The sequence below is a fragment of the Pollicipes pollicipes genome, unplaced genomic scaffold, assembly GCF_011947565.3.
Source record: "Pollicipes pollicipes isolate AB1234 unplaced genomic scaffold, Ppol_2.1 Scaffold_3447;HRSCAF=4054_pilon_pilon_pilon, whole genome shotgun sequence".
Classification (NCBI taxonomy): Eukaryota; Metazoa; Arthropoda; class Thecostraca; order Pollicipedomorpha; family Pollicipedidae; genus Pollicipes; species Pollicipes pollicipes.
The window spans coordinates 14,410,716-14,431,121 of record NW_023596297.1 but is presented as its reverse complement, the minus strand read 5'-3'; the positions used below and the strand labels follow the sequence as shown (position 1 = coordinate 14,431,121).

At 55.7% G+C, this 20,406-nt stretch overlaps 1 protein-coding gene across 1 annotated transcript in view; it reads right to left on the bottom strand.

The window, feature by feature from the left end:
• LOC119092171 (tyrosine-protein phosphatase 99A) overlaps positions 1-15,138 on the bottom strand; it is a 43,878-nt gene extending 28,740 nt beyond the window's left edge. The window contains exon 1 of the mRNA XM_037215147.1: positions 14,869-15,138. Coding sequence (XP_037071042.1) covers positions 14,869-14,926 — 58 coding nt within the window. The 5' untranslated portion in view covers positions 14,927-15,138. The remainder of the gene's footprint in view (positions 1-14,868) is intronic.
• Between the last annotated feature and the right edge of the window lie 5,268 nt (positions 15,139-20,406).

The following is a 20,406-nucleotide window of genomic DNA, read 5'->3' as shown; positions in this document are numbered from 1 at the left end:
TCATGGTGCCCTCTCACGGCTCCAGAATATCCCCGGTTTACAAGAATAACACTCCTTCCACTTCCAAGTCAAGAGAGCCTCAAGGGAACCTTGCTAATGGCGCATAAAACAGCTGGATGGCCCGGCGAGACTATTCCGGCTCCGTTCGTCGGAGGCGTCACCCCCGCTACTCTCGAAAGCTACGAAACTGGCCTCCGGCGTTACCTAACAGGCGGCTTGGAAATGTAAACAGCTGGTCTCAGGCGACAAGCAGGGAGGGCCTGCTCATTTACACTATTAGATTCCCCACCAGCGCTTAAGGGCCGTCTTGCATGTCACGCAAAGTGTTCAGACATCCATGATCGGATAATAGACCCGGATGTTGAATGCTGTCTAGTTAATCACCTTGAGTGTTCAATGCCTGACCTTGCCTTTTGAATTATCCTAGTGTCCAATAGGTCTTATGCTGTACAACCAGTAACGTGTTGCAACCACGACCAGAGATACGATTGCCATTTGATCGCACCGCAGTGAATATCAACATCAAATCTATCTGAGTTGTGATAGTTAAATACTCTATGGAGTGCTTCACTTCAAGCGACCCCACATCGCCTGTCTCCTTTTCACAGCGCACAGTCCACCGAAAGCGGCCGGAACGACGCCCTGGGCGCCGTCCAGCAGCGCTCGGCTCCAGGCAATCGGCGGTCCCCGACCCCCCGCCGGCCGTGTCGCCGTGTGCGGCGGACGGCCGGCGGCCGGCGGCGCCGTCTGATATCTCGCCATTACGGCCCGGGAGGGGGCGGGGCGGGGCGGGGGCCCTCTCCGGCCGGCCGACGGCTGGAGCAGACCGACGCTGACGGATCGCCGGGCGGGACGGCGTTTTTTGGTGCGCACTCCAGCTGCCGCCGCGCCCGGCCCGGCCGGCCCGGCGGAGGACACATGACGCACCGGGCTTTTTGCCGACCGACAGCCAGCCGAGAGGCGAGGCCGAGGAGGAAGAAAAACGCGCTCGGAAATACCGCTGGAGGGGGGGGGGAATGCAAGAGGTGTGGGATTTACGCTAATCGGACACCAGGGACCAGACAGCGCCACACCTCAGCAGGAGCGTGAGATTGGTCTCAGCCTCATCCCTGAACTCTGCCAGACAGCGGGCCAAGGCGAGGGTGTCAATCCGTCTCTGCCGCCATGTCTCCTCTGCAGCAGGTTCAGTGCCGTGACTGAAGCAGTCGATGTTTGGGCCTGACTCGATGCAGTCGGACGGATCTGCCCGCCCTCCGCGGCGGAGCACCAGCGGCCCCCTCGCATCCGGCAGCCGACCGCGCTCTGCAATTGGGGCTCCATTCCACCCCACAAACGGCGCGGCGCCGTTGACGACGAGCGGTTACAGAGTCCGTTTACGGATTTGGACCCCGCATTTGGGTGACGACTTTCCAGATCGCCGCATTATGTTGCACGATTTCGGTGACAACTGCGGCTGGCGCGGACGTATTTCGCTGGAACCAGACACCGTAAAAAGCAACCGGTAATTTGCACCCTATCATTTCATTTCCTCACCGCATTCTCCTGCCCCCCTCATCGTTAAATTGTCACAGCAAGGCCGGTCCCATCTGCCGCATAATTTGCTCCACGACCAATTTCCCAGCCCTAAAAATCACCCAAACGACTCGGACCGACCCTGTGCGGACATGAACACGCTCGCCCACATCCGTCGCCGGCCTCGACCGCCGCCCGCCTGACGCGCGCGCAAGCTGCGCCCGCCGACCGCCGTCCGCTCGCTGACGACACGATAATGACCGGACCGCGCCGCCTGAGAACGCGCCGCGCCCACGGAAGGCCTGCGCCGATAATCGGCGCCGACGGCGGCGCGCCGCCGGCGCCGGCGAGCGCCCGCGCGCCCTAATTGCGGCTAATGTCGCCGCGCTGGCGGTGACGCGGCCGGGTCGGCCGGGGTGGCCCCGCTTCCAGTGTCTTTGTCCGGCCGGTGTCGCGGCGTCACCTGTCGCCGCTGACTGGGTGGGCGGGGACGGCGGTTGGCCCTGCCGGAGACGGCGGCGGCTCCAGCTGGACGGTGGGGCCGGAGGCGACGCTCGAGTTTGCAAGGTGAGGGGGAAGGGCGCGGCTGCAGCGGCGCGCCTGCGTGACGGATATTCGAGGCAGTCGCGCAGAGGCATCATCTGGGTGCCAACAACGCATTAAAAGTGATTATTTACCGTCAGTCGTTGAGCTATTTTCAGCCAAGTACCAGGGGCCGCTCACATTCTAGCGCTTCAGACATCACGTACTAGCAGCGATGCCGTCCACGTTGCGCCAAACCACTGTCGTTTTCGAACACTAAGGACATACCAATATAGGCTGTCGAGTGTCGTTAGGAAGCACAACCACTAACTGCGGACAGTGTCCAACGAGCCGCCAAAAGCGACAGCGGCTAAGAAAACATCCACAAAAGTGCACCATCACTCTACCGCATCGCACCTATCATTATGCAGCCCTCCTTTCGCCCACGGAGCCGCCCGTCCTGCGGCGCACCAACACTGCCGTTTGAAAACATTCGCGAGTGAGCTGTCCCACAAAGCGCTAATAAACGGCTGATCCTGCCGGCGTCATTCTTCAGCGCTCATTAGTGCCACTTGAGCGGAGAGGCGGACACGGGGCGGCGGCGGGCGGGCGGCGCGCGCGCCGCTTTGAAGCCCGGCGCGGCCGCCGCCGCCGGCCGAGCAGCGCGCGTGATTTGTGAGGGTATTGTTTACCGTGTCCACGGCGATACCATCTGTGCCGAGCGACCGCCGCCGCTCGGCCGCATTGTGCCGTCAGCGTCGACAAATACGCGCCGTCAAACAGAGCTCGCCGTCGCGGCGCCGGGCGGCAGACGCGGCGCGGCGGAACGGGACGACGCGGGCGCCGATGAGTTCTGCGTCCCCAGCCGTCCACTGCGGGGGTGGACGCGGTGCATGCCTCGCCAAACCACTACGCAACAGCACAGTCCGAGGGCTCTGTGGGTTAGGCAGTGGCTGAGGCGGAGCAGGGCTCGTGTTCGTGCAACTGTCTCATGTATTTCTATCCGGCTGTCAGAAAATACCTGTTGCAGAGGCTGAGCGTAAAAGATGTGAACATGACGCCGTTTATTTCGCTGTGTGTGCATTTAGCATCTTTGTTTTCAAGTGTGTCTGTTTTTCAATGTATGCATGTAGAAATATATATGTGTGTGTATAAATATATGTATATATCGCGTATGTATATATGTATATATCTATACATGCATATATATATATATATATATATATACCCGTTGGCATATGTCAATGAATGTAATGTGCGGCATCCAAAAAGGCATTTAATGCACTCGAAGTGACGTTTATGAAGCGCCGTAGGAAGAGACCAAACGTTTTAATAACCACTTCAGTTGGATTCAACTCATGAGGTGAGGAAGGACGGGCGACCAAAAGATGCGAACTCCAAGACCACATCCCTCAAATAGTTAGGCAGGATAATACATACAGTGATGACAACGGTCGTCAAAATCAAAATCGCCGCCTTGAACAAAGACATATTTTAAAATGTCACGTTAATAGCTTAGTTCATTCCTTGTGACTGTATTCCTGGAGGGCTGGAGGGCAGGTACGCTTGACGACCAAACGATCTTTGTCCAGTCTTTTACAAGGGGCTTTTGATTACAGCTGAGACAATTCAGGACAAGGAAGAATCACAGTTCGGGTATTCAAACAAAACAGTGGAATGTTGCGGATACGTTTCATCGCGTAACGATGCGTAATGAAACTCATTAGTCCACTGGGAACAAGGATATAATTTCGCGCAAAAGACTTGTTTGCCTGCGCAGAGCGATTTGTTACCCACGCCGCGGACGCCGCCATGTGTTTTACCTACCACTGTCATCAAATCCAATCCGAAAACGAGCACTCGCACGGCGCCGCCGTGAAATTACGGGCACGGTTTGCTGGTGCGAATCACGCGGAGCCGCCATGTCGGATGGGACGGCGACGTCCGCCAGCGGGACGCGTCGCCCGCGCCCAACCGCCACTTGAGCGTGGCCGGCGCCCACCGACCACATGACTCCCCGCGCCGCCGGCACCTCCCACCCCGGCGCGCAGCCGCCGCGTCACCACTTCATTAAAGCCTCGGGGCGCGCGTTCGCGTGATGGCTTATCTGCGGCGGCGGCGCCGTCTTCCCTTCCCTCCCGCCCGGCGCCCGTCCGGCGTCAACAACGGCGACAGATCAACAGCCGCGTCGGAAGCTGTTAATCGCCGGGCGTGAAGCCGGAGCCGCGGCCCCCGGGGCCGGCCGCCGACGCGTGTTGTGCCGGCGCCGGCGACATGCGGCGGCCGTCCCATTCGCGGCGCGCGGCTCTGGCTCGGGGCCGCGCCACTCCGTCAGCGGCAGGCCGGCCTCGTTGCGCAGTCGAGTGGCCGGAAGCTTGGAGACGCCTGGCACACGAGGGTTCCGGGTGAGGTTCGAGAAGAATGGTGTGCTTCGCGGGTCAGGCGAGCTGATTCGGTAAATGGTTTAGGTTGTCAGGGAATGAGCGGTGTCGATCTTCGGCGACCAGCGCCGTCAGTCGTCAGCAACCAGCGCTGTCGATCGCCAGTCGTCAGCGACCGACAGACACCGACTGTGTTGTGCAACGCTAACGTGTATCAGCATGCATTGCTCTTACATCACTTATCGCGGAGCGTGAACAGCTTTAGGTCGACAATGAAATGGTCGTTATCGAGAACAAATGGCGAATCAATACTGGCTGATTTTGACTCAAACAATGGTCGGACTCCGCCACTGAGAAGTAGCAGAATGATAACGTTGTAATTATTAAAATATATTCCCTGTTATGGCCACGTCCGTAAGCTTCGGAAGGCCCCGCGTCTGCGTGTTATCGCTGATGTTGCCTCGCTTATGTGGTGAGGTACACGTGCGTGCCTCACCACGGCGTGCGAATTCAAATTTATCGGATGGCGTCCTGCTCGGAACAGCGTACAAGTACACGCACCAACATGGCCTCCTCCATGTTAACTAATGGCTTACGGAATGCTTGCGACTCGTTGTTTGCAGTGAGAACGATCGGTGGTGCTCAGACTGAGGGCGGCCGATCGCGAGGTTGTGGGCTCGACGCTCGAAGGAAGCAGAAGTTGTTGGAAAAAGAGGCGTATATCTGCCAAGAAGCGGCCCTCCCTTCCGTCTCGTACGCAGACTGCAGCGTGGGGTGCGTTGAGGAATCTCATTGCTTCCACATTATGATGACTTTCTTGTCCGTTCCGTCTGACCTCGCATCGCAGCGAGATGTGACCAGTGTGGGGCGGCCTTCATTTAGCGCGGCCGCTGCCACCGGCCACAGGCCAAACAGTCAGGAGCAAACTGCGAGCGCCTGGATCGACCCGAGCCCAGCAAGCCACGGGTGGGTGGATCGCCGTGCTGGCGCTCTAACCACCGGAGCTGTCGGGACTGAGCGGGACAATAGTCCGCATAAATATCCCGCCAGACATTATGCTAAACAACTTCCCTGACACTGGCAAGGGTTCTACCATCCCCCAGGAAACGAACCAGGCATTGACTTGTCTCATGAGCTAACGCCAGCGCTAACCATTGCAGTGCAGAACCGCAGTCGTTTGGCGTCGTGGCCTCGCGCATTACGCAGTTCCACTTAACGCAAAACCCTTAGGAACAGGCTTGTCACTTGCCGTTCACTCACCAGCTACCCATCAAAGTTCAGCACATGCCCGAAGTTCATCTTCAAAGCTCGCCTCCGACACCGCCAGACTACACGGCTGTCTGGCGACGCGCGCCTGACCTCTCACCCGGTCCCAAGCGACTGTGACGGTGGGAAGACGGCCCACGAGGACCGCGAGCGACGCCGGCGCTGATTCGATTAGCCGAGATAGCCAACACTCGGCCTGATGGGATTCTGAACGGGCCAGCCTGCCGGGCCGGCGGCGCGGCTGCCAGCCGGGCCCCGGTCGCCCGATGGATGACCTCCGGCCGGAGGGCCCCGGGAAGAGGGACCGTGGAGGGGCCTGGACGGGAAAGGGCCCGCGTCAGGTCGGTGGAGGGCCTCCGGGCAAAGCGAGGGCGGACCCGCATCAGAGCGGTGGAGGGCCCGCATACGGGGGCGCAGGGAGATCCTGTGTCAGGGGGTGCGGCGACCCCCCGCTGCTGCAGCAGGGCTGGACGGTGTGCAGCGGCAGCAGAGGGTGGTCCGTAACGGTAGCAGGGCGTGGTCCCCAGCTGCGGTACGGTATGGGAGAGACGGTGCGCAGCTGTAGCAGGGAATGTTCCATAAAGGCGTCATGCTTATACAGAGAATGGTTCCTAACTACAGCCGACCGGTAGCCACAGCTACAGCACAGATGGTCTGAAACTAGATTAGAAAGACGGTCAACACCTACAGCACTGGTTGGTGTTCAGCCATGTGGATGTTTCTCGTGTGCTTAGTTGAGCGACAAAATGCTTCATGGATTCCGCCATCCCCCCTTCCCTCCAGGCTCCAAGTACCCCTCCATTCCATTCTCAACATTGCTGACGACTGTTACTCCAGGCAACTCTAAACCGTCAAACATTATCATTATCATTACCAGGCAAGGCGCCGCACTGCTTTGCATACCATATAACATTGATACCCTTGGACCAGCCCTCCAGAAATAAGTGTGCCAGCAGTTCACAAACTGAGCGTTTCGCCGCTATGGGCGGCGCCCAGCGACTGCATTGAAACGGCCTATCGACCGCATTGTAATGCATGGGAGGCCGGATCACCATCAAGCGCTCGAATGCCTTTCAAATGGGTGTCCTCTGGCGCACATTGAGTGTCACTCACCCAGCCGGTTTCGGTCGTTTCGGAGGGCTTCAGCGGTTTCGCAGGTTTCATGCCCGCATATTCGGCGTTATTTGGGAACTTTGGCAGAATGGACACCAGCCGGAACAGGCACGACGGGACGTGATCGATTTCGTCCAATGCATAGATGGCTGTAAGCCGGCCAGAGCCGATTGTAAACCGGTCGACTGGAACTGACTGGAAGACGATTTGCCGGCCAGGCACTTATGTGACAACCACATCCTGGCGTGGACGCTCTGTTTAGTTAATGATCGGGAATTCAGCCACAAGACTATACCAATATCACAGTGCAATTTTACGCATTTTAACACCAAACCCCTGGCAACGATCTAGCAATATAACACAAACATCGTTCTCACGCTGTCATTACATAACAGCGGGCTGTCCGTCTCCACAAGCACGCTACACACAATGCCGATGACCCTGGCGCGCGTCGTCTGCACGCCTCTCCGGTAAGGCGGCGCCAGCCTGCAGAGACCCCGGCGTGCGGGCGGCTGACCAGGCCAACGTGTGACGTCATCCAGCGGCTGCAGACCGGGGTCGCGGACGTGACCCCGCCGCCCAGAGAAAGCAAAGGTCAGGGGTCAGCCGGCGGGCGCGGACGCCGCCGCACGACTCGGCCGGCCATCTCCTCCAGCGCGCGGCCGGGCGGCGTGCGGACGCCGGCGGCTTTTGGCAGTGTTCTCTGCGAGCACGAACGAAAGCTTTGCGACTGGTTTTGTTTGGACCCCGTCCAGGGTTGCCACGCGGCCCCACACAGACGTTCAGAGGGAGGGGCACGCATCACGGCAGCGGAAGATAGCGAGAGGAACAAGCCCAGCGGTGAACTCAAGGTGGGCGGTGACGTGCACGCCAAGCCAGACATGCTCCCAGATCATATATGAAGTCAAGATCTAGTCAGATGACAAGCCTACAGCTCTTTTCCTACATACGCAGTAAAAAGTCTGAAGGATTGATGGCATACCGCTGGCGTTAGTCGTGTCGCGGCAGCCATTTCCCCGGTCTCCCCCGCAGCTGCCGGGCAGCGACTGATAGCACGGCCAGCGCCCCAGCTCACATTTATCAAACGTTTCCCCGTGAGTGTTCCGGCTGCATCGGGACCGCCAGCCCACTTTTTCCTGGGGCAAATGCGCCGTCGGCCGCACGCCATCCCCAGGGATGGCCGCTGCCGCGCGGGATCGCATTACCTGAGAGGGCTACGCCGTGTTTTCACGGGGCCGCCGAGCGCCGGGAGTCCGGCGGCCGCTCAGGAAGCCGGGGCTGGCTCGGCCGCCAGACGGTGGTCGGCGCAGGCGGAAGCTCGCGCGTGTACGGACGCGGACAGAGCCGGCGGACGTGTAGCGCTTGCCGGTGAGCTGTCGGTTTTGGTTGCCAGCAAGAGATGCGTGAAGGTTCGTGCTCGGTTACCGTGCTCGGTTCGTGGGGATGGAGTTGTGCTTTGCTCACGCATGTTTGTCCTGCCAGGTCTACGCGGACGCGTAACCAAGTATTACATGCAAATGTCACTCAGTTTGCTTAGATGCTGTTTTGTAAGCTCTTAACAGAAAGTTTAGCTTCCCCAAAAGTTTCTCGTGTCCGGGCCCCATCGACCCCAGCAGGGACTACTACGCCCGTGGATCCGTGCCTGGGGCCTCACCGGGCACGACGCAGTAGGCCTCATCGAGAGGCAACTCGCTCTGAATACGAGAGGACCATCGCTTTAAAGGCCCATGCCCCGAGGTATCCGCCGTCCTCAGGGCCCACCTGCTGCCCGCTGGAACTCTCGACAGCGCTCCTTCCGCCGGCAGCAATGCGCCGTCCCCACGGCCTGCCCGCTGCCCGCCGGCAGCGCTGTGCCGTCCTCACGGCCTACCCGCTACCCGCTGAAACTCTCGACAGCGCTCCTCTCGCCGGCAGCGCTGCGCCGTCCTCGCGGCCTGCCCGCTGCCCGCTGGAACTCTCGACAGCGCTCCTCTCGCCGGCAGCGCTGTGCCGTCCTCACAGCCTGCCCGCTGCCCGTTGGAACTCTCAACAGCGCTCCTCTCGCCGGCAGCGCTGCGCCGTCCTCGCGGCCTGCCCGCTACCCGCTGGAACTCTCGACAGCGCTCCTCTCGCCGGCAGCGCTGTGCCGTCCTCACAGCCTGCCCGCTGCCCGTTGGAACTCTCAACAGCGCTCATCTCGCCGGCAGCGCTGTGCCGTCCTCACGGCCCGCCCGCTGCCCGCTGGAACTCTCGACAGCGCTCCTCTCGCCGGCAGCGCTGCGACGCGTGACACTTTAACTCAATCACGCATTGACGCACGTAGTCGCCATAGCCATTAGTGTAGAAGCCTCAAGGGCCAGCTGTCCCGCCAAGTTGCGAGAGGCGCCGTCGGCGGTTCGCCGGAGCCTTCCGGTCTCGGCGCGGGGAGCTCCCTCTGCGATGACCTCGTCTAGCGGATCATTCAGTCCCCTCAGGCCCCGGCCCAGCGTGAGGAGCTCCCTCGGCACAGACCTCGTCTAGCGGATCACCCAGTCCCTCAGGCCCCGGCCCAGCGCGTGGAGCTCCCTCGGCGCAGACCTCGTCTAGCGGATCGCTCAGCCCCCTCATGCCACGGCCCAGCGCGAGGAGCTCCCTCGGCGCAGACCTCGTCTAGCGAATCATTCAGTCCCCTCAGGCCCCGGCCCAGCGTGAGGAGCTCCCTCGGCGCAGACCTCGTCTAGCGGATCACCCAACCCCTCAGGCCCCGGCCCAGCGCGCGGAGCTCCCTCGGCGCAGACCTCGTCTAGCGGATCGCTCAGCCCCCTCATGCCACGGCCCAGCGCGAGGAGCTCCCTCGGCGCAGACCTCGTCTAGCGGATCATTCAGTCCCCTCAGGCCCCGGCCCAGCGTGAGGAGCTCTCTCGGCGCAGACCCCGTCTAGCGGATCACCCAGCCCCTCAGGCCCCGGCCCAGCACGTGGAGCTCCCTCGGCGCAGACCTCGTCTAGAGGATCGTCTAGATAGGGCGCTGCACGGCGACGGTCATCTCATGGCGACCGCTGCTTGAACCTGGCACTCGGCGGGCAGGCATCCGACAGGCGAACTCCCTCTTCAGCGGGGGCCTCCAGCCTTGCAATGCACGCGTGTGAGCAGAGGGAGGAGAGGACCCTGCAGTCGATTCGGGTCATCCATGAGGCTGACCCGGACCATCCGGCGCATGGCTATTCGCCTCCAGCGTGCTCACACCCGGCGCATGGCCACTGGCTGTGCCTCGCTCGGGATGCGAGAAAGCCACAGAAGGGGTCAACACGTGCTAGAACGTCACCCACCAGGTCCTGGGCGCGGAAACTGATGGAGGAGGAGCATAAAACGTCCGGAAGTGGGACAGTTCTGTCACAGTTGGGCAGCTAGTTTGAGTCTACATATGCCAAATTGGCCTGTCTCTGGGGACATCGCGAGGGAAGGTTGTCGTCCAAACAATCGCCGATCAATCAATGATGTGCCCGGCGTACCAGCACTTTCACCGATTGGTTCGGATCGGCCGCCACATGATCAGCACTCCGGCGTCTTGATATACCAGGCTCTCGAATAACGTGTATCAGCTCCTTCACATCTGGCTGCCCATGTGGGAGCATTCGATATCTTGACCCTCTTACAACATCGCTGCAGCTGCTTTGCGATAATTCATATTTCTGAGATGTGGCCTCCGGCGAACAGACGGCTTCACTGACTCGGGCGCCGTCAGTTAGCCTGAGTGATGCGCAAAACTGAGACGGTTCGGTGGGCGCAGCTTGCCGGCGGTCTGCGAGGCCATGAGTTACGTCCCACACTGGTTTGTTTCAACAAAGTCTGGTTCTTCAAGCGTTTCACGGGCATCTGCGGAGCAGGCAATCTACTCAACCCGTCAACGGGCTCCATCTTCCGTCGGGTGGGGACTGAATAGCGAGTCTCGGCAGCGCAACTCCGCGGCCATCTGCGAACTCCAGCCGTCAACGCCCTGCCGGGCCCGCTGACCGCTGCGCTCGTGAAAAAGTTTCGCCAACGTCCCCCGATCCGTCATCAAGGTGAATGGATCCTGGCCACCCATCGCAGGTGCTCTGAAACTGTGTCACACCCGGCAAGACGGAGGAAGATTGACCCTCCCTCTCGAGGTCAGACCCACTGGCGACGAGCGCGTCGACCCTTCCGAGGTCAGGCAGGGTCACCGGGTCAGGGCGGGGCGCACTGACAGCTCAGCCCTCGTCTCAGTTCTGGACGCGATTCAAATGATGGCGGCATCACCACGTTCGGCGCGCAATTTTCACAATTATCTGTAATTCAAGCTATTCTAATGGACGCTCCGGAACCAGATAAATGTCCTGCGATATTTTGTAAATAGCCTAAACAATGGACATATCTTCCCATTCAAATCGATATTCATGAGTCCTCGCTGCCCGCTACAATAGGGCTGACAGGAACATTTTAGCACAAAAGAACGACTGCGATTATTTGCAGTGGAGATGTTGTCGACCTAACAATGGCTGGCTTTTACGATGTCTTGTTACCAAGATACAGGTCTCTGTGTCCTTTTCCAACAGATATATTTTATTCGGGACGAGTCACAGAAATTCTGATTTTCCTACCCAAATGCACAAATAGCTGGCCGCTAACCCAAGCAGCCCATGCGGCACGTGCAAATGGATATGCACATACCACAATTCATGCACAACTTAAGACCATCCCCACACAAGGCCCTCCAGGCAGCCATCTCCCCCGCCCCCTGGGTAGACGAGGGGCGAGGAGCGTGAGGAGGGGGGGGGGGGGGGCGGCTGGCTTCCGGGGAACGCCTCCGGCACATCAGCATCACCCAGCCCGAGCCGAGGGGTGAGGGGCGCGGGGGAGGGGAGGGGCTGGCGTCCGGGGAACGCCTCCGGCACATCAGCGTCGCCCCCGCCCGAACCGGAGGGGGAGGAGCGCGGGGGGAGGGGGGCTGGCGTCCGGGGAACGCCTCCGGCACATCAGCGTCACCCAGCCCGATCCGGAGGCCGAGTGGCGCGGGGAGGGGAGGGGGGGGGGGCGCTGGCGTCCGGGGAACGCCTCCGGCACATCAGCGTCACCCCCGCCCGAGCCGGTCATCCGTCTGAGGGCCAGCGGCGCGCCGCTTCCGTGCGCGCCGCGTGCGCCGCCGTTGTGCGAGCATTCCTCTGGCACGAGCCGCCGCCGCTTCCGCCGCCGCCTCGGCCGTGTTTCGCCAGAGGCGACTCCAAGTGGGTCGCTGTCTGGGCGCCGTGCCCGCGCGCCGCGGGCGCGTTTCCTGAGCGTGTGGCGACCGGGCGCGGTCTGCGGCGTCGCGCGGCGGTCGGACAGCGCCTCTGATGCCGCATGATGACGCGCACGTCCTTCGAGGGCGTGCGGTGATCGCACGCCGTTACGGATGCCGTGTGCTGGTCGGACGCCATCTCTGACGACGTGCCCCTGCCAGAAGCTGTTTTTGATGCGTGCATGGACCGAAAGCCGTCTCTAGTGATGTAGGGTGATAGCGTACCGCTTCTAATGACGTAGGGTGACGGCATACCGTCTCTGATATTGGCAGGGGACAACAGTGGTGTTCGCGAAGGGACATCACCGATACCAGAAGCATGACGTAACCAGTACTTACCACCCACAAAGCACTTCTGACATTTACACAGAGCACTGCTGACGCCTGCACGGGAGCACTGCTGACGCCTGCACGGGAGCACTGCTGACGCCTGCACGGGAGCACTCCTGACACCGCAGCGGCGCGTCATCGACGCCGCGCTCCGGCTTGGACCGGACGGCCGGACCCGCAGCGAGACCGGTGCGGGTCTGGCGGTGACCGGAACGGGTCGGTCAGCGACCGGTAACCAGAACGGCCGGCGCCGGCCGCTGCGGGCGGCGGCCGACCGTTCCGTGTCCTCCGCACGGCGAGCCGCGCTCACCTCCAGCGCTCCTCAGTCCGCCCCCGGCGACCCGGCCCCCAGGGCCCGGCCTCTGGGACCTCGCCCCTGGGACCGGACCCCTGGGACCCCGCCCTGGCGGTCAACCGGATCGCGTCCGCACATGGCCGCCGGCAGGGCGGCGGAACCTAGGAGCTGGCCTGCTGCGGCAGCATAGTGCTGTCGGGAACGCAGGTAGATGTCCAGAATCTCGCAAACGGTAGCTGAGAGGGTCGGTGGTGTCGAGAGTCCTCATCTACTCCATATAAACTGTGTACTTTTGGAAGAGCTTCGTTTTTTAGTACTCATCGACATGCACAACGCAGATGTTTGTGACAATGTCATGGTCCGGTACAATAGCACGCCATGGTTTGACAAGCGGCAAAGCACAAATCAAACACGCACTGAACTCAATGACTTGTCACGAGGGCTCGACATACACAACGCGGTTTTTCGGAAATTAACCGTCATGAACTGAGCGAATTATGAAGAACGGTATGACATGAGGGAGAAAGCAATGATCAGGAAAGGTAATGAATGACTAGAGAAGAGGAATGATATGCGTCTCATTTACATCCAAAGAACATTCGACTGACGCACCGGATCTCCAAGCCCGAACAGTTTCTCCTTGACAGCGAGCATATCGATTAGTCGGTGCATCCAGCGTCTTCGGTATATCTGCATTGACCTGACCCTTGGCAATAGCGAATGCAACGAGTCCTTGATGGAGCAATACACGTGCAATATCCGTCACCTTGTCTTCAACCGCCTGACCGGCGCCCGGCGGCTGGCCCGAGGACAAGAGGATCGGGTCACCTCTGGCCATGGCGCTGGCGGCTCGCGTTGAGAGATAGGGTGCGACTGAGTTTCGTGTCAGGGCTGTCGGTCGGCCAACGGCCGCGGCACTGCGCGAGCTGGAGCTGGAGCACCGGCAATCAGCATCGCAGCCAGCACCGGAGCCAGCTTCAGCACCGGCACCAGCGCTGGCACCAGCACCGGCACCAGCAGAGGCACCCGAGTCGATTCCAACATTGGTAGCAGGAGTCGACCCCAGCACCGGCACGAGAAGTCGACTACGGCACCACCGGCACCACAGCCGCCTCCAGCACTACCGGCACCAAAGCCGGCTCCAGCACCAGTACCAGAGCCGGCTCCGGCAATGGCTTTGCCACAAATATCTGCACCGACAGCGGCACCATCACCAGCACGGGCACCGACACCGACAGCGGCACGATCACTAGTATCGGCACCAACACCGACGCTGGCATCGGCACCAGCACCAGCACCAACACCAACTTTAGCACCAGCACCGGCGCTTGAGTGTCTCCGCGCGGTCTCATGATAGATACGCGGCGAAGTGCAACTTTCTGGCGGCGTGCTCAGTTCCATAGCATTGTGCCATAAACGAGCTTAACGTTCCACAGACAGCTGTAAGAAGTGATTTGGAGTCTACTGTCCGAGATTTACGCTCGTTCTATAAAAGAATCTTGCAATGGTATGGCGGCCTATAAAGCAGAAAATATAACCGCCTCAAACAAGCTTCTAAAGCAATAAAAACGTGTGTTACGACTGGGTTATTAGATACGCTTCAGGACGGTGGTTCCTACTTAAGGTGAATTGAGAATAAGGCTTTCAGTCTCACGGACAAACACTCTACCACTTAACCCCCCCTCCCCCTTCAACACACACTGCCATCGTATTTTGCACCGTTTGTGTGTCCGACTTCAGCGTCACTAACCGTGGTGATCAATTTGGTGGGTTCAGAAACTATGAAGACGTCTAATTACAATGCCGGAGACACGGTCAGCTAATCAGCCAGCTAATGACACGGCCAGTTAGTCCTGATAGGATCACCCGAACCACAATCCGTGGCTATCTGATAACCGGAGCCAAGTCGGAGAAACGACCCCTTATCCGGAACAAACCACGACTTTTTAGACTCGCATGGGGCAGGGGAGCATAAACGCATGCGTTAGAATGCACGCCATTAAGCAGCGTTTTCTGAATTCCAAAAATTCCCGAATTTAACAATTCCTAGAGCCACCAGCCAACCAAGTTTGGTTTGGTCCAGTTTGGTACAACCATTTCGAAGGCAGTGGCACGATGTACTACTTCCCCTTCCACCAGCCGCACCCGCCCCCTTCCCCATGACACAAAACTAGACATGAATGCGGTCCTTACCTGAACAGGTGGTCCAGCACAGCAGCGCGACGGTTGAAACCGCGACAAACCGCCACATCTTGCCGGCGTGTGTTCGGCGGTCTGGTGCGAACACCAGGGCTACTGAGCACGCTGGCCCAGCGCCATCGCACAAGATATTGGGCGCAGAGTCCGGATCGCCGTCACCCAGCCGGAGCCGCAGCCGCAGCCGCCGCGGATGGACGCAGGCCAGCGCGGCGGAGAGCGCTGTAGGTCCGCTGGTCGCGCCGAGTTTGTGGCCGTCCCTCTCTCAGTCCGGTCGAGACAAAACTGATGCGTGCCGGGCGTCGGAGGCAGCGGAGCGGTGCTGATCGCAGCGCCTCTGGCGGCTGGCTGCGCAACTACACAGATTTGCCGTCGTTTCGCGCACCGGTCGGTGATGTGATGGTAAGATCGAACCGAGAAGGGTAAACCAGCCCGTCGGACGGTTGATTTGAAGTCAATATGGAGACGCAGTCATGTCTGTTCTCACCTAGTGATGCCACATTGACTTATGCTGTCCAGTCTGCCCCAGTGTTCTCGAAACAAAATATTCCTGCTTAATCTGACTGGATTTGAGCTGCTGTAGCCACAATTGAACTCAAATACTTATTTGGATCCTTTCACCCAGGACACCAATAGAAACAGACCTTCGTAAAACTCAGTGGTAGCCATCAGGAAATGACTGGCAGCGCCTTTGAACGCTTTGTGGCCATCCTAACTTGAAGTGGGCTGTGACGAGCATTCATCTATGTATGGAAATATGCCGCTGAAAGGCATGTTTAAGCACACTCGTCTCGGTATTCTGCTGTGCTCCAGTTAAGAACACTTTAAGACACCCTCTGAACTAATGGCCATATTATATATGCATATATATATAAATACATATAATCACATCATACAAACGTCTTTCCCGCACGGGGCCTTTCAAACATAAAAGAGACTGTTCAACATTTGAAGATATTGAAGCAAGCATGAAATATGATGAAATCAGCTCGCTGATAGCTATTGGTATATTTTTAGTGGGAAAAAATGTTCTAGGCAACACAATTTCTCTAGTTAGTAAATGACATACTCAGAACGTCATCGTTTGATTGTCTTATGAAGCATTTGTAAGTTGGCGAGGCGCCGCCAAAGTACCCTTGCGAAATTGTCAACGGGTGACATTCGGGTGACATTGTAGTGATCTGCACTAACAAGTTTGCCCATCTTCACGAGCGTTTTGCTCAGAAGCTAGAGGGTAAGGTTTTAAAAAGGGCAGGGCTGTGAGCTGTACCAAATGATCTTCAAAATGGCGATTTCAGTTCAAAGCCCCGTACGAATGCGAGACTTTCCATTTTAACGAGATTTAAGGGAATATTTCACATTTGAAGATATTAAGAAAAGCATCAGACATGATGGGAGAAGCTTGCTTGTAACTTTTGGTAGGATTGCAATGTTCCAAAATGAGCCTAAGTAGCGAAATTTCAAAGTTTATAAAAATGCGCCCCATTACGTCATCGTTTGATAGCGTCATGGAATCGTTTTGTAACGACAGCAATACCTGGCAGCATCTGCTAGCCAGTCCCTAAGAGTACCTCGAAACACACGAAAGCTGACGCCAGTCGGCCATTCTCGTCGCGGGCGCTGTGTCGGGTGGCGGATCAGTGGGTGGTTTGTTTGTAGATTTTTGGTCTTGGTACTGTTGCAAGAAAAAATTAAGTGAACTGTTTGACATACGCAACGTAGCGATCGCCAGCTTTTGTGGCAGATGTTAATATGAAAGCACTATATCCTGTGAAAGCTGTCATATAGCGTCATGAATCTCCTACCGAAACCTGCCAAGGACTGTTGATGATGTCAATACTGTATTGTCGACCCATCCTTGCCTGCAGTGCTGTAATCCTGACATTGATATCATGTGATGTGCACAGTTGTTACTTTCTTTATCATTTGTAACTGGAAATGCAGTTCCATGCAAAAACGAATAAATCTGTAACGTTGCTATGAATTGATTGCCAAAGCACTGCTATGGTAAAGTTGGTAAGGTTGACCTATCAATAACTTTGTTCTTGCTTAGGATTATTTATGCAATTACTAGTTAACCCTGATGCAACCATTGTGGCGCAACGGCATTCTCGCTGGTGATAGTCCTCTGGCGTTGTTAATTCAGTTGTTGCCAGTCACCCATAAATTATAAGCTGTTATCTCATAGACTTGACATAGCGTAGTCAACCAAGGTGGTGGTAACCACCGTGTAATGGCATGGGTCAACAGCGTCATTGCGGCACTGCCTCAATGCTGTACTCTGGCATGGTATAATGAACAACGACATGGTCTTTGCCATGCAATTCCCGCTGTTTTCATAACAAATTCCATCGTGAAAAGGTGGGCCAAGCATGCATCCTTGTATTAACTCCGCATCTGACATATGACTGACCAAAAAACATATGATACAATATGCAAATCAATTTCAACAAAGCACACAACAAACAAGTGGCTACAAGGCTTATGGTAAAAGCATTATTACGTGCTATCCACGAAACTAACAGCAATACTTTCCACCTTTCCCAGCACTCGGCATCTCACAGGAGTTGCAGTGACTATGACATTGATGATTCATATGATTCATTAGCAATGCTTGCCTGCATACAATATTGGTTAAGACAATAGTACTTGCACCCAAAATAATGCAGCACTATATTTTCAGAGTTCTTAAGGGAAACACAATTTTGCAAAGCCTTATCGTGTGAGCTTTTACCAAGCATGTGCATTAATGAGCCGCACAGACCAGCGCCTACCGCTAAAATTAAGTGCCAATATATTTGCATGCAATGGATTAATTACATGCTGTAATACCTCAATAGGTTCAAAACGTTGGCAAGATCATAATAAAGTGGCAAATTGCCTTTGTACACCACTGCAACATAGGTGCTAATGTTTCTTTTAGTTTGCCGCCATCACTACCTTGTCATGTTAAAACACAAACATGAAGATAGAGGCAGGTGTCGATACATCACATTTTGTTGACAGCCAGTAGACTTAAAGAATACTAAAACAATGTTCTCTCTCAGAAGTACAAACCTTGCACGCACACTTCCCTTCACATCAAGATCAATACAAGCTACTGGCACGCACCATCAGCGATCACACCCATTTCTAGCCCCTGATGAACACTCTTTTGTCAAATAAGGGTGATCCCTCATTTGCACAGCTCGCGGGGCTATCAAACTGCAGGTGTTCACAATTTCCGCACAGGTTTTAGGTTGTAACACCGCATTTCATCGTGAGCTCCCTTTAAAACAAAGTCCCAACGGTGGTTCATCGTAATGCAGTTCAAAAGGTTTTATTTGTAAGACACAAATTTTTTGTTCAAGATCTAAATTTGTCGTACAATATGTGGTAAGTATTTAGTAAATAACATATATCTAAGATTGCTGTAATGTTTCCCTAATTTTATAACGCCTTGCCAACCCATAAATCCGTGCAAGGTTCTTGGCTCTGGCGCAGAAGGCGCCAACCGAGCTATCTGTAAGAAATACGTCAGAAAAAGAAGAAAAAAGACATCTGCCGTCGCGTTTTCTTTTTGTAGAACATGTGAGAGAGCGTCGTTTTTCGGTGCCGTACCTTTTTTCCAGGCAGTTCTTTTTTGCGTTATTTTTTGTAACATTCACCCATGACCTAGAAATAACAAAAAGTGCTCCGTTGACGAGTGCCGCACAAACCGACAGTGCTTACGTTCGTTAGATCACGTTACGTTCGCGACAAGCTTTCAGCAGCGAAATCTTACAAACAGCCAATCATCTTCCGCGCATTGTACCATACGTGGTGGGTCATCGTTTTTTCGAATGTATTAGCGGCCATGCTGTTTTGACCAAAGGCAGAAAACAGCCTGTAAGTCGCAATGACGTTTCTATGACGACATCCATGCCAAGGTGACTTTGAACCAGCCTCCCAGCAAACCTTTTTCCACTTTTGCGGGCGTGTAACTCATGAACCAAAGGGTTTTGGGTCTTAAAAAGGGCATGGCTGTAAACTGCATCAAAAGGTCCTCAAGATGGCTATTTCAGTTCAAAACCCCAACTAAAGGTGGAACATTCCCTTTAAACCAGCAGATTGTATTCTTGGCTATGCTGTTTGACATATGGATTTCAACACGGCAACACAAGACTCCATTTTAACTGGCTTTAGTCGTAAACCTAGCGTCTACTTGCAATGTCAACGTGGGCATTTCTTCGCTGCATTATCGCTGCGCGATATACAGCCAATGGAAATAATAAACACCTAAATCGCCACATAGTGATGGGCTAGATGCTCTTAAACGTAAACATCTAGCCAACGGCCAGAGGTTTGAGAATTTATAGGGTGAGGTGAACCCGTTGCACCAGATAGGATGCTGCCAACAGTTAGGCGACATCCTTGGTTCCCTTACGTGGTGAAGGGTGACGTCCACCTCATGGGGTTCGAATGCTGTTTCCTCCAGTAGGAGCTACAGTCAGCTGCCACTAAATTAAGCCAAGACGAGAGAAAACACAATGATTCAATTTTTCCAAAACCTATTGACGTTGAGGCCAATCAAAACTCAAACGGCATGTATTTGTGTAGAATTATCAATAGTAAGAGACAAACCATGCCACTATTTACAGTCCTGGACAACTGTCGCCACACCCAACATTCGGAGACAATTGTCACCATTCATAATGATCAGAGACGAAGTTAGTCGTTTGTCCTGATCTGGAACAGCCGTCACCACTTTGCACATTTAGATGCAACAACTCCTGAGATTCAGACGCAGCCGTCACCACCGAAATTGGGAGCATTTTCACAGCACCATAAATCCTAAGACCGCTGTCACCACTGATCTCATTCAAGAGCACATCGCCACCAGTAACTTCGGAGACGGCCATCGTCATTTGCAAATTCACACCATCTTTATATATTATCCGGTTAACATGCAATTTTTTCTTCTCAGACCTCCAGAGATCATCATCTCTGGTGATTGAAAGCCAGGGTACAGCACACCCTATATCAGAAACAACCGTCATGATTCTCCGTTCAAAACCATTCTCACTGTTTTTCGTTCTCAGGCAGTGCTCTGCAACCCGTCACGTCACAGGTGTCAGGCTTTCCAGAAGTGTTTCGTATTGATTTTCCTTTTTTCCGTTCAGAATCACTTTCACTGTTTTTCGTTCACAGGCGGTTGCCTCCATCCGCCACGCTGAAGGTATTCAACTTTTTGAAGGTGCATCATAATTTAATTTTCCTTACAACAAGCAGTCCGTTAATTTTTGAAAGCGGTTTTTCCAGTTCAAGAAACCAAGAAACATATAAAATAACACCATTTTTGCGCTTTGGATTTTGTCGTGAGCGTAGGAGCCAAATGTCGCTATTGAATGGGTACTAGTTCGTTAGCTATTGGGTCTTAATGACGCGTCAAATTCAATGGTTACTTGTACCCAGAAAAAGGTACTACGAATCAGTTGTATCATCTCGCTGTGCCAGCGTTAAAGCCAAAACTTTGCAGCATCATTCCAGTATGAATAAACAGCTCTTAGCTAAAGA